Source organism: Fukomys damarensis, unplaced genomic scaffold (assembly GCF_012274545.1).
Source record: "Fukomys damarensis isolate Sample0158 unplaced genomic scaffold, DMR_v1.0_HiC HiC_scaffold_19, whole genome shotgun sequence".
Lineage (NCBI taxonomy): Eukaryota > Metazoa > Chordata > Mammalia > Rodentia > Bathyergidae > Fukomys > Fukomys damarensis.
Window position 1 is genome coordinate 45,935,824 of NW_022900931.1, and position 15,022 is coordinate 45,950,845.

Consider the following 15,022-nt stretch of genomic DNA (forward strand, 5'->3'; position numbering starts at 1 on the left):
ACTATGGAAATCAGTATGGAGATCCTTCTGAAAGCTAAACTTAGAAATTCCATTTGACCAATCTATATCTATTCTGGGCATCTTCGAAAAAGAGTTAAAGATATCATATTAAGGTGACACATGCTTTTTCATGTTTATAGCAGCACAACACACAACAGCTACATCTTGGAGTTAGCCTACATGTTCGTCAACAGGAATGGATAAATAAAATGTGGCATATATAACCAATGGAGTACTACTGAGCCATAAAAAGGATATACTTGAGTCATTTGTAGAAAAATAGATGGCTCTTCAAATGATAATGCTAAACAAAATAAAGCAAACCCAGAGTAGTGGGACCAGCAAGGAGACCAAAGACCTGTTGTTAGAGGAAGTTCTTGCTTTTTGGTGTAAGAGTCACCTCAGGCATGTTGCAAGCAAAGTTGCAAGATGAAATAAACATCTGAGTTAAAAAGGTTAGTGACTTAACTAACGTGAGCATGTAGTTTGTTTTCATAGATACAAACTCAAGAGGGTGGGGGATTTGGCTCAGTGGTGCTGCCGCCTGCCTTGCAAGCACAAGATCCCGAATTCAATCCCCGGTATCAAAAAAACAAAAAACAAAAAAACTCAAGATATATAGTGCTTTCTTGTGGATATTTTAATAAGTCAAATGAATAGAGAGAGAAATTCACTCTGAGTTTATAAAAGTGAGCACTGTGTGATGGTAATTGTGAGAGTTATGTAATGTAATTCAATGTCAAACTGGATTATAGTATACTTCCATGGCTTATTGTATCTGAAATTGATTAATAAGTAACTAATACATAGGTTGGTTTGGTTGTTCATAAAAGCTTTGTGTGGTACACTAGGGCTAACTCTAACCCTGAGATTACAGAAACCACATGGTTATCTATTTCTGTAGACTATCAGCTGATCAATGAGGAAAGGACGCAGCAGAAATAAGTATTAAAAAAAAGAATTTCTTATCACCTAGATTGTCTAAAGGGTGATAAATGTACTGGCCACATGGACTTTTCCTGAATTTTCTTCATGGGGACTCATCTTGGTGGTCTTTCAGGGTAGGAACACAAAGGACCAGAGAGTCTCCAAACCCAGTACTCACATCTTCTTTCCTCCCATGTGCAGCAGTATTTCTACACTAAATTGTATATCCAGATATCCCTTTTGCTACAATCAATTTGAAACCAAAAAGTTAAAACACATTTTTTTGGCACATTCCTGTAATCTTAGTACTGTGAGAGGATCAACCAGGAAAATTGGAATTTAGAGCCCAACTTGGTCAACTTTGTGACACAGTGAGACCTTATCGCAAAATAAAAATTTAAAAAGGGTCAGAGATGCAGCTCAGTGTGAATGCCCTGAATTCAATTCCTGGTAAATAAAATAGGATTTTTCAAAAGCTAAACTATTTCTCCAGCTTCTTCTTGCTGAGTGGAAACTACCAGTTCCAGCCGTAGTGCCAAGGAGGTTTCAACAGCACCAGATTCTCAATAATCTCTGGGCTTGCTGGTGAGCCAAAACCCAACTAAATATTATATATTTCCTGGCTTATGTTTCTATAAGTTGAACATTTCTGTGTATTCAAGAGAAGTGGACTAGCTGCTGTCACAATTTGGCCAAATGATAAATAAACTAAGTTTTCTGTCTTTACAGACTTTTCTCATACTTTTTTTTTTTTTTCAGTCCTGGCTTGGCTCAAACTTGTCATCTTCCTGCCACAGCCTTCCAGAATGCTGGATTGCAGATATGCAGCACTGAACCTGGCTTCTCATACTCTTGATGGTGGCTGGATAAATGAAGACAAGATAATTGGGACCCAGATTCAGGCCTCCACCCAGAGCCCCCATAACAAATTGCACAGCCTAATATCTGCCACCTGCACTAAATCATATATGCAGATATCCTGTCACCTGCTCCTTCCTCAAAAGTCACAGTTCTTGAGAATGTCAACAAAGAGCTTTACATGGGAAGGGTTGTCTTCGCCTGTGGTGTGCATTGGCTTTCTATTCCCACTGATGTTTGTAGTTTTTGTGTCATTTGTCCCACTGTGTCTCGAAATGTCAACTGTTTCTGCACCCAAAAGCTTTTATGAGCTAAGCAAAGCTTACCTAGAGGCAGCTTCAGCAGAAAATAGGCACCCATTGCTGTAAAACACATGGTGTCTTCCTTGGAAAGAATGCTAGCAGCCAGAGAAGGTACAAGCCAGTGACATGCAGTGACACATAAGCTGCAGCCCAGTTCCAGGGAGCCTGACTTCAGCTTCTCGGGCCTATCCATGATCATCATTGATTCCACCCACCCATGAGTCACTTTTGGGCCACTTCGCGGCTGAAATGCCTAGGTCATTTCATCACCCCCGCCCTTCTCATTTCCTGAATCTGGTGAAAATGACCAAGTCCCACAGAGCAACTCATCTCACTCCCATACCACTGCAGGAAGAGGCCCTGCAAACCAGCTCCCTCCACTTTCCTCTTCAGAGCTCCACTCCAAGCTGTAACATGGAAAGGCTCTGCATGGATCTGCCTTATTACCACAGCTGTCTGACGAAGCATGAGTGTGAAACTTTGCTGCTCAAGGAAGGAGTAAATGGCAACTTTCTGATAAGAGACAGCGAGTCTATACCCGGAGTCTTGTGTCTCTGTGTCTCGTGAGTAGCCTCATCTTCTCTACATTGGAAATTTGATGTTGGTCATAGCAATGGCAGCCACATCTTTACACTCTCCTTTATGGTTCCAAATAGCGAGAAGGAATGTGCCTACCTAGTTCTTCCATTCTCCCCTCTTCCTGGTGTAAATGCTGCATGTACAGATTCTATAGCAGCAGAAGTAGGACTTGTAGGAAAGGGACAGGCTACAGGAAGCATGGCTGGGTGGAGAGAAGGTAGAAGTATCATAAAGAAGTAGGACGTAGGAAAGGGACAGGCTACAGGAAGCATGGCGCGGGAGAGAGAAGGTAGAAGTGTCATAAATACTCTCTTTCACAGGTCTATTTACTTGGTATGGAGAAAGCAAGAGGTCTTTCTTGAAGTTTCAATCTGAAAGACTGTGTATTTTGCTCCATCCACTTGCAATACATAAAATGTTCATATTTTATGCTGTTAGGTTTGTAAAGCACCCCCCCCATATACAATTTCTTTTCATTTTTCTTGTGGTCTATCAGGGCAAGCAGAAACAGTTACCATTTTATAGGTGAAGAACGAGAAATCTAAATTTCTCAAAGGACTCGTATGTGCTAAAATTCATCTGATTCTTCAAAAGGCTAGTTAGGTATGAAATTCCAGGACAGAGAATCAGAGCTACTTTGATGAAGGAAATTCTTTATGCTCAGTGTAGAAAGCAATGCCAAACAGATATCAGTCAAAATCTTCTTATGCATTTTTTCCTCTTTGTAGAGAACACTGAACCTTTTATTCTGCATGTTACAAAATTAAAATCCAAATGTCTCTTGTTAAAGAAAAAAAGTTCAATGACATTTGCTAAAGCATGGAAGATTTTATTCAAGACCATCGTGATGAGTATAGGGACCACTGCAATGGGGACTTGAAGTGGGGAGAGAGATTGGGCTTAACTCAAAACAGAGCAAGGGCAAATGGATATTTATAACCAAGGAGCAGAGTCAGTGTCCATGGATGGAAATTAAGACGAAACTTCAGGGATAAGAACTGTAGCTAAACAGATCCAGATTCTAGCTGAAGATAGATGACAGTACTCAGACGTTACCTGGTGAGTGGTAGGGAACGAAGAACCTAGTCAGATTTTGAGGGTGATCAGATATTGATGGTGAGGGGTTCTTGTCAAACTAACTTAGCAGAGTTCTTTAATAAAACTACTTTTTATAAGAAAATACAGATAGATCTAGAAGGTTCAAAGTCTGAATTAAATCTGGCCAAATAATTGGTGCCACTATATGAATGAGCATTCACATTTCTTAGAAATGGAGAGCTTTGAAGACAAATATAATAGTCATTGCTAATAGAAATGAAGGAATATATTTGTTTCCTTAAATAGTACTAGAGATACAGGTATGAGAATAGTTAAATTGATATAAATATCAATTTATATTTTCAAGTGATATTGTGTATGTATATATAGTTTTTTCAGCCATTGGTAATTTCTGCTATGGTTCAAATGTGGTTCATCCCACAAGGGTTCACATGTTGGAAGCTTGGCCCCCAATGTGGTGTTAAAAGGTAGTGGTATCTTGAAAGAGTAGGGCTTAATAGGAGGTCCTTGGGTTACTGAGGCTGCTGCCCTTGGAAGGAATTGACATAGTTCTCATGAGACTCTGAGTTAGCTCTTGGTAGTGAGTAGTTATAAAATGAGTCAGATGGGTCATTCCTCCCAACACTGCTCTGGCTTCTCATTTTGCTCTATGATCTCTCCTTCTCACTTATGCTCCCACTATGATACCATCTGCCATGATCTGATGCAGCCCAGAGGGCTTCACCAGAATCAGTGCCATGCTGTTTGGACTTTCAGCCTCCATAATTGTGGGCTAACGATACCTCTTTTCTTTACAAGTATAGCTTCAGGTATAGATATCATAATGGAAAATGAAGTAATCCAATTCCCCTTTAAAGAATTGAATATTTTTATCTTTCACCCATTTTGTCTTCTTTTTGATGTTTTCTTCCAAATTATGTGTGTGATGGTAATTTTTTTCCCCAAAAGAGATGCCTACATAGAAGAAAAGACCCACATGTAGACTGATTCCATTAAATGGCAATTTTAAATAAACTACTACCAGAATCCCTTTATACATTAAGGAAAAAATATGTTTAAGCATATTGAAATCCAAGATTGTTCCATATTAGGAAAAGTATTAGTTCAATTATGTATTAATAGTTCAAAGTTTACAAATTTCATAATTCACTCAATTGGATTAAAATGTCTGAGATTAAATAGCCACCTCCTAATTAAACACATACCCACACATGTGCATGTTCGTGCACACCTACGCACAGATGTCAAAAACCCCTATGGAGCTAGAAGAATAATTCCTGAACCAAAGGCCAAATGAAACACTACAAGAATTAACAGCACTGCTATGCAGCACTTTCCAGGAGATGTTGACAACTGTAATGGGTCAAATGAAGCAAACACAGAAAATGTAAAAATTTTAAAGGAAAGTTATTTGAAAGCAAGATGATTTTATACTTGTCTTTTAAAAATAACTATGTATTTTTTTCCCTGATCTTCTAACAGCTGAATGAAAAAGGCAACCTCTATGCATGTGTATATTCGTGTAAGCATGCATCCATCTTGACAAAGCATACCAGTCATTTGCAACATGAATTGGAAAGGAGAAAAATTCTTGAGTTAGAAAATTAAGAGACCTATAGAATACTTGTGAAATTTCTGGCACAAAAGACTCAAATGTTTTCGTATTTTCCTGTATAGATGGATAGTTTTCATAGATCACTTGTTGTTATAAACTGTTTGCACAGATGACAGTATAATCAACACTTGAAATCACAACCTAGTGTAGTGGCACACACTTAATCCAACCTTCTGAGTGACAGAACGATCGCAAGCTTGAACCCAACCCAGGCAACACAGCAAGATCCTGCCTCACACCAAAACATGAGAGTTTTGCTCAGTGCAAAGATTCTAGGTTCAATCTTCAGTACAGTGCCTCTGCCCATCACAATTCTGGGGTTTTCCTCATACTTTTATTGATCCCACGTGGTAGCTCCTTGCCCTGAGGCTCTGAAGGCTCCCTTTGAACCAATGTAGTCCCAGATTATTGAAAGCTTTAGCCTCAGTGTCTACTAGAACGTGGTCTTCAAGGAAAAGCTCCTTTCCACGATGGTGAGAACTCAGTGCTAGTGACAGAATACTTAGACACAGAGGTTGCCCTTGCCTGTGGGCATACTGCTGTCACCCAGGCCCCAGGCAGAACTCCTAGCTCCTGACTTGTATCAGAATCGCTTCCCGAGGCTTTGGAGTCACAGCCATCTTGATAGTTGTAGCTGATCCACTATGAAGACTCCACAATGAGCCCTTGAAAACTATGCAGAGATCATTGAAAAACCCAGCCAAAACTTACTCCACTCTCTTTTCTGACAGGGTACTGTGCCGTTAGGCCAGGAATTGGCCAATTGTGGAATTAGTAGATATTTGTCAGAAATTGTAGATTTAGTACAGTTTGGGTGCTGCATGTTTCTATTTGTGCTATACCTTCTCCAGTCCTGATTTAATAAACTCTAATATGCACCTTAAAAAAAAATCACAACTGACATTTAGAAATGGGAAGAAAGGAGCTAAAGGTGTAGGGAAGGTGGGATAGGTAGGGGAAGGGTAATAAGGGAAAAGAAAAAAGTGTGAGATAATGAAAAGATGAAAATAAAGTATTTGTAGATGGGGAGGAGAGGAGGGGGTAAAGGGAGGGCAGGGGTAAGGGGAAAAAATGAGAACCAAGACCTGTCATGTAGAGGTACAAGTTCCCAACAATGAATGTAACTGTACTGTATCCCTAAAATGTACCAATAAACTCAATTAAAGATGACAAAAGAAAAAAATCACAATCTCAGGCCGGGGATTTAGCTCAGCGGTTCAGTGGCCTGCCTTGCAAGCGCAAGGACTCAAGTTCAATCCCCGGTACCAAAAAAAAAAAAAAAAAAAAAAAAATCACAATCTAAAAGAGGCACACTTGAATTCAATCCCTATACACACTCATTTGTGAGTCTAAAAAGGTACAAAGACAAGCTTGATATTTTGTGTTTGAATGCCACAGTGATTATGATCATATTGGCAAGAGTAATCAAAAACCATAGTAGGATTTTACATAAATTATCATTCATAATACTCAGTGCCAAACTAAAATTAAATCGTTGCTAGAAACATTTTCCAACCCTAAACCTCAGGGAGCCAGAGTCCAATTGATTCAAGTAGGGCAGGGCAGAATCTCTGCAACAAGAATTGTCTAAATTCATTCACAGATATTCAAGGCACCGTCAAAATACAGTGAAGCCGTGTCAGAAAAAATAAAGGAGCGTGTTTTCAGTTTCTTACCTGTAAACTTACCTGCATTATATATCTTTAGACAAAAAATACAGGTTACTTAAAATCTGTTATTCTATATAGGAAAATACCACAGTGTTTACAAAATGATAAATACCTCAAAAGCAACAGCTCCATGTCATCGTATCTCTAAAACACCCGAACAGTGGTAGCAACCATACCAGTGTATTTCACATCTGTAACCTCCCTCCTAAATTAGTCATCTAGGATGCATAAAGCATCCTCTCTGCATTATGTCCTCTAGTTAGACTGCTATTATTGGCACAACAAATTCCAGAAATGCAAAAAAGAAAAGAAGGAGGTGGGGGAGAAACTAGTAAAACCAATTAATTCAGAGGAAAACTGCAGTTACAGGAAATATATTTCCTGTATTTCATATATCCTGGAAAGATTCTTTCAAGTTAGGAACAATAATATTGCAATTAAATTGTCTTCAATGTGTTTGTACTTATATTCTTTGCAGCATAAAATAATTGATGTTCCCTCAAGTTGTTTTATAGACTACAAATTTTAAGCAAGTGGTATTAACAGTTTAGGTATTCAAAAGAGATCATTCTAATACAAGCACAGCTTTAATTTGCCTATGACTTTAAAAATAATAGTTATTTTTCTCATTCATACAATAATGTAGATCAGATGAGATCTAAAGTTTCTGCTAGTTTTAAATATAAATAACATTAAATTACTTACTGTATATAGCTAATCCACCATTCTCCCTTTTCCAAACTAGACTTCCTAAACCAGTGTTTTTCCTAAAAACAGTAGAAATTCAAATTCAAAACTATTTTAAATAAAAACTAAAAATAATAATTTCTTCACAAATAAAACTGATGTTCTTATTTCCTACCAGGCATGCTCCAAGAGTAATAGAAATATTAATGAAAATTTGGAAATGTATGAAAATCTCAAGCAATAACTACTGAAAATAAAACTACAAATGTAGTCTCTATTAACAGGAAATTGAAGCTCTGTAGTATTAGGAAAAGATATTACAATAGAAAATTAGGTATATTACTTATTTTTTATGCTCCTCTGCAAGTATAAAATTTAAAAATACAACTACATTCCTCTGTATAATTTTATAATTCTTAACATTCCTGAATTTCTATATTTACACATATATCTCCAAAGTTTCATTTATCATTTCAAATATTGATTTATTAAATAATAAAACAGAAGTCCATGCTTTACAAGTTAGCGGTTTCTCACAGAGAAATAGAAAAAAACCCTTCCTATCATAGTCAATCAACAATTTTTGTCTTGCAACTAATATTTCATTAAAGAAATTGAATGGAAGCTGAATTTATAGATAATGCCTGAGCTTGGCCCTCCTTCAAACCAATGCTCCTTATATTTTTCTCTGGATTTCTTCAGGAGAATTTTTTTTTTTCTTATTCCTCTTCTGAAGACTACTTCAAAGATTCAGAAAACTTCACCAGAGAATGCTGTTTGTCAGCCTCCCATGAGTTGACAGTTTCCTTTTCTCTAAATTCTGTGTAATTTTGGTAGTAGCTATATGTCCTGCTACACAATTTTGATTAAACTGAGAAAGAATCTGAGAAGTTTTCAACTTTATAAATGTATTCTTTGAAGATCTACCTGTTTTGTTAAGGTCAATTTGAGTTTCATCTATTATGGTTGTACGGAATAGTCACTGAGTACATGATTTCTCACTAGTAATAATTTCTGTGTTAGTCTGATTTGAATTTCCTGAAAGAATTGATTTGGAACTAGTCACATGTATTAGAACATCAGAATTATTCCAAGACACGTGCACATTATTGATCACACAATTTGAGTTCTTAGAGTACATAGTCAAATTTGTTGTTGCATCCAAACTCTGTGGAGAATTTTCACACATTTCCCCTTTTTCATCTTCATTGGTTTACCAATTTGTGAGTTATTTGTCAAGAAAGATGTGTGCACTGAAATGCTTCCCAGATTCAAATGCTTTGGGTTCACCAAGGGACTTCCTCTTTTAGTTGTAGTAGATACATTATTTCATGTTTGAAATTAGAAGTAAAGTTCATGTGAATATTTTCTCTTATTTTTGTCAAGTTTGAAGCAACTGCACAATCCCGAGTTTTGTCTTGAATAACAATTTTATCGAAAGACTTGTCAAATTTCATTTGTTTCTCATGAGTGGGTCATTTGCTTGTTTACTATTTGGCTTTGGTGAAAAGCTGTATTTTCCAGCATCTGTTAGTTCTCCTTATATGTATTTTTGAAGGGAGATCTAAATATTTTTTAATCTCTTAATCTGGTATCTACACTTATATTTGTTCTTGATGGACAGTTTTAGAAGGAAAAAAATTCAAGCATTTTGATATTTTGCACAATGAAAGTTTCATTTCCTAGTAAGCATTCCCAATCTCCCTGAGAATCATTGGCAGTAAATGCGTCTGTATGCTTATCAGACCCTTCTTGTTCCTTAGTTTTCGAAGTCACATATGATTTTGCCATTGTTGAGAGTACCTACCTGAGGAGAAAGTAGTACTGGGGTTTACTTGGCAGTTGTTCAGTGACCAGAGTTTCATTAGTGATGATATATTCTCCTTTGTCAAAGCATTTTCCCCCCACAAAGGAAGTATGACTTTTGTAGAAAAAAGCACCCTACAGATCTTGGCTTACCTCTCCACTACATTTCTGATTAGAATCATCAATAATGGCATGTACAATCTTTGTGTCTAAAATTATCTGGATAAAATCATAATTCTTCCTGTTTTTAAATCACATCTAGCTCGTCCCTATTTTTATCAAATTGTTTAGCCAATTTCATAAATTCTTTTTTTTTCAGTTGTGTTTTTAACTTTGTGTAATTGATTTTTACTCTTGAGCTTTCTTTTGCTACCCTGGGAGTACAAGGAATAGCAATCGCACCAATCCAAGTGCCCAGCATAGAATTTGTTGTTGGTTTGTCACCCTGAGGAGCAATACGATTCACAGTGTGTGAAATCTCTTCGCCATCTGTGGCACAAATTTGTTGTTGTTTTCTCCCTTTACCTGTTTTGTCATTGGAGGATTTTGGCCCCCAAAGACATCATTCTGTCCATCTAGATCATCTGGAGAACTGACAGCACGTGGCAATAAATCTATTTTCAGCATTCTCGTTGGTGCTTCTTTTCCTCTGATGACTTTTAGGGCAGGAAGCAGCTGCCCAGACCGCCCTCCAGGCCGGCGGGGCTCCCAGCGGCGGGTTGACCTCGCGGCCCCTACAACCACCGAGCTGCACTCCTCAGCCGCTTCAGGCTGGGGGGTCCCCACACTTTACTCATTCCTAGGAGCCTCCCTTCCCCTTAGTTCATATTTTGCAAAAAGAAGGAAGCAATAACGCTACAAATCATACTCCGCGAGAAGGGCTGTTGCCGTGGCGCCTGCACAAGAGGCTGCCATTCAAAAGGCTGAAGATTTAACCAAGAGAGAGGAAAAAAACTACTAAAAATTTTTAGAAAACTTCAATATGGCCGTCTGCTTATAATACTAATTTGTAAAATTTAATAGTTTTCCTATATAGGAATAATAGCCAGTAAAAAATATAATAAAGCAGCTCGTTTTAAGTAAAGAAAAATAATACCCAGGAATAACTGTAATATGATATATATAAGAATTGTAAAGAAGTAGTGAGCATACCAGGTGACTTGAATAATTGGAAGGACTCTATTTGGAAGCGTATTAGTTCACTTTATAAACTCAGCATGTTTCCAGCAATAAGAACAACAGAATATTTTTTAATTTTCTAAACGGATAGTATACTTGAAGTGGAACATAGAACAAGGAACTTTACAGAATAGCTAGACATGTTTGCTCTAATTAAAAAGGGGATTAGTTTTATCAAATATTAAAATTCATTATAAAACTATAGCTATCACCATAGTAAAGAAAAGAATTCAGTGCTGGGGCTGGGGATTTAGCTCAGTGATTCTGGGGCCTGCCTCGCAAGCACAAGGACCAGAGTTTGATCCCGGTACCAAAAAAAAAAAAAAAAAAAAAGAATTCAGTGCTGGCAGACCAATAGCATATAATACAGAGTCCAGAAGTAAGGCCAATACAAATGAGATTTAGCATGCTATTAAAAAAAAAATGAGAATCAAGACTTGTCATGTAGAGGTACAAGATCCCAACAATGAATGTGACTTTACTGTATCCTTAAAATGTACCAATAAACTCAATTAAAGCTGAAAAAAAAAAGCATTCCAAGCCAATAGGAAAAGAAGTACGCTAATCAAGGTGTTGAAACCCTTTCTGTAATTTAGAAAAAAACAAACCTAGGTCACTTTCTTCTTGAATTAAAATTAATTCAAAGCAGTTCTAATATACAACTTTTAAATATAATTATGTGTTAGAAGAAAACACAACCTAATGTATTCACAACTGGAAAGTCCTTTTTAAGTAAAAACTGAAACCTAGAAACCACAAAAGATTAACAAATATTACCATTGTAGAAAAAACTTAAGTAAAACACCTTAAAACACAATTGATAAACACACACATACACACACATGGAAAAGAGCTTTGTTAACATTTAAAGAGCTTTTAAAAAATCAGATAAGGACTCAGGATGTAGCTCGTGATAAGAGTAATTACCCAGCTTGCAAGAGGTCCTGTACATAAGCAAAATACAAAAGCAGGAGAGACTCAGAAAAAAGATGAAAAATACTACATCTCACTCATAATTTAGAAAATACAAATTATAAAAATAATGACATACCATTTCTCCTATTCATGCCTGTAAGAGTTAGTTAGAAAATGGTTGTTACATTCATTCTTTTCATTTGACAAATTTTTTGCACTGTCTACATCTGCATATATTTCTTTAGTAATTTAAAAAGTCTTTATAAAAATGTAGTGAATCCTTAGTAACTGTCAAAATGCTGTGCACCTGTGGAAATTCTAAGGGCATTCTAATAGGAGTTTGCACTTTTTAATGGAAATCCAAAACATGTTAATAAAATAAAGATAAAGTGTAAATTCCAGAAAAGACAATTTAATAGAAAGGAACAGGAAAGACTTCTTGCAGGAGGTGAAACTGGAGCAAGAATTTAAGAGTGGATAAAATGTGGTCACATGGAAATGGGATAAAGGGCATTTTAGGGAGGATGGAAGATCGGAGCAGAGATTTGCAAGACATATATTTTAGAGAACCTACAGCTCCTAAGAGGTTCTTTACAGATAGCTTGAGAACGAGCTTTTTGAAAAGCAGGCTTAGATAATATCATGAGGTTTTAAAAGGGTGATTCTATAAAGGATTGGGAAATATGGATTGTTTCTGAGCAGGGACGTGTGCTGAGTTTTAACAATTTTAAACTGACATGGAGAACTCCTGAGGCTGGGAGGTGATGGCAGTAGGGACTGCTGTGCCTCTGGGTGACAGGTGATGAGGAACTATGGAGGGGCAAAAAAAAAAGGTAAGAAGAGAGAAAGGTACAAGGACATGCTTGACCAGGATCTCACAATATATGGCCTATATTGCAATTAAACTGCTGTGCCTGGGTGACAGGTGATGAGGAACTATGGAGGGGCAAAAAAAAAAGGTAAGAAGAGAGAAAGGTACAAGGACATGCTTGACCAGGATCTCACAATATATGGCCTATATTGCAATTAGTTTTGAAAACTGATATTTATTCTCAGCTGCTCTGTGACATATCAGCCCAGCTTACATATTCATCTAAGGCAAGATTATGAAGACATACTTTAAAAATAACAAATAAAATGTAAAGGCAATAATAAATATTTACCAGGCATCTGCACATGATCAGGCCTTACCTTTCTCCACACCCATGTCACTCAAAGGCAGATAAAATGTTGTGTGTCCTCAGGTGTGAGTCTCAGGTCAAATGGTCCCTGTAGCTATTTCCTGTTCCCATAGTCCTTGGAAAGGTTATTATGCAGATTATTATGGATAATTCAAGTTGGTTATTGAAAGATTATTTGGATGAATGAAACCTTCATTTACTCATTCAACAAACACACATCAGACATCTGTTATGTCCCAGGCATGGTCCTAAGCATTGGTAAAACCATAGTAAATTCTAGAATTGATGTTTCTGCACTCTGAAGTTACATTCCAGTTAGAGGAGACAATATGATGAAAACAAAACAGCATCATATGACAGGGAAGGGCAAAGGGAGGCTACATTAGGTTGGGAAGAGGAAATAGTCTTCTTTGGGGGGGTCCCATAAATCAATTCATGTTGTCTTCAGTATACAACCCTGTCTTGCTCTGTTTTGTGTAACTATAATAAAATAGGTTTATTTATAATAAACCTTTTATAATAAAAGAGGTTTATTTATATCATAGTTCTGAAGATCCAAGAGTGTGATGCTATCATTGGCTATGATGATGGCTTGATGGAGGATAGCATTAGAGAGATGGGAGTATGTATGAGAGAGGTCATAGCACAAGGAAAAAGTAAGAGAGTTGCAAAATACACAAACTCACTGTATAGCAACTCACACTCACAGTAACCAATCCAGTTCCATGAGACCTAGCTCACTCCTGCTAGAAGGATATTAATCTCTTCCAGGAGTGGTGCCCCCAGTGATCTAATCAACCCTGCTAGTTCCCACTTTTAAAGCTTCCACCATCTTTTAATATCATTATATTGGGGATGAAGCCTCTATACACGAACCTTTGAATACAAACCGTAACAGATCTTAGATAGACAAATGTAAGATTACTATTATAATACAATATTAGCCTGTTTATACCTGTATAAAATATTAGCCTGTTTATAACTATATAAAAAGAGTTACCAAACAGGTGTGTTCTGTGAGCCAAACATTTACTTGGGTTAGCTTTTACAAAGCTCTTTGCAGTAGGTGACATTACCCATATGTTATAAGGAATTGAATGATATCATATGATTGGATAATTTGCCCAAGGCCACCCTGCCAATATCCTTGACTTGACAAAAATATGTTCAAGGTGCCACCTCAGAACCATATACAAACCAAGTGGGGAACTTGAGGACTTTGCAGTGGAGCCTGATATTCAGAAATTGTCCTTCTGCTTGCTAGAGATGCCCCTTCTGTGCTGTGTTAGATGATGGGCAATGTACCAACTTCTAAGCTTTTACAGACCTAAATGAGGATACAGTGGAGAAGATAAAAAATAAAGGAAGTCAGAGAGAGAAGTAGCTTAACAGCATTTAGCACTGACCAGAAAGCTATGTGGTAAGTACAGACAGGAAACAGTGCTTGATCTTACAACTTGATAATGCTTCTAGAAAACCCCAATGCGTGAAAAGCCATCTGTGTAGTGTGACTTGGTGAGTATGAGGAAATTGAACCTGAGTCTGCCTTTGTCAATAGTAGAGTCAACATGGGGTAGATATTAGGAGCTGGAAAGGAATCATATATGGCTGTGAAAGGAAACCATCAGAAGGCTTCAGGTGAGGGCCAGGGATTTAGCTCAGTGGTACCACTGCTTGCTTCACAAGCACAAGGTCCAGAGCTCAATCCCTTCTACAAAAAAAAAAAAAAGCCAAGTTCAAACTCTTACAAAAAAAAAAAAAAAAAAAAAAATTTCAGGTGAGAGAGACTAAAGTCCTAACTTCCTGCCTGTCCTCACCAGGAGGATAATAGCAACATTTTTCTATTGCTCTGAGAGTCATAAAGGAAACATAAAATGAAGTTGTAAACAACTCTCAGATTCTGAGATTTTTGGAAAAATTAAAGTTCAAAAAAAATGAACTTCTGTAGAGCTGTAAAGAAATGAAGCAATTCAAACTTTTTTCATTGTACATAGAAAGCTAAGTGAAGTTCATTTTTTTTTCTTTTTTTTTTTTGGTACGGGGGATTGAACACGGGTCCTTGTGCTTGTAGGCAGGCAATAGAACCACTGAGCTAAATCCTGGCCCATGAAATTCATTTTAGAAACATCAAATGTAAAGTATAAAGAAGAAAACAGAAATTATTTCACTCCTACCACTCAGAAATTACCATTTTTTATAGTTCAGCATACATCACTCCATACTTCTTTCCATGCATATATATAT

At 37.0% G+C, this 15,022-nt stretch overlaps 1 protein-coding gene across 1 annotated transcript in view; it reads left to right on the forward strand.

The window, feature by feature from the left end:
- The first annotated feature begins 2,516 nt into the window (after positions 1-2,516).
- Sh2d1b (SH2 domain containing 1B) overlaps positions 2,517-15,022 on the forward strand; it is a 23,338-nt gene continuing 10,832 nt past the window's right edge. Inside the window, exon 1 of the mRNA XM_033766162.1 lies at positions 2,517-2,650. Coding sequence (XP_033622053.1) covers positions 2,517-2,650 — 134 coding nt within the window. The remainder of the gene's footprint in view (positions 2,651-15,022) is intronic.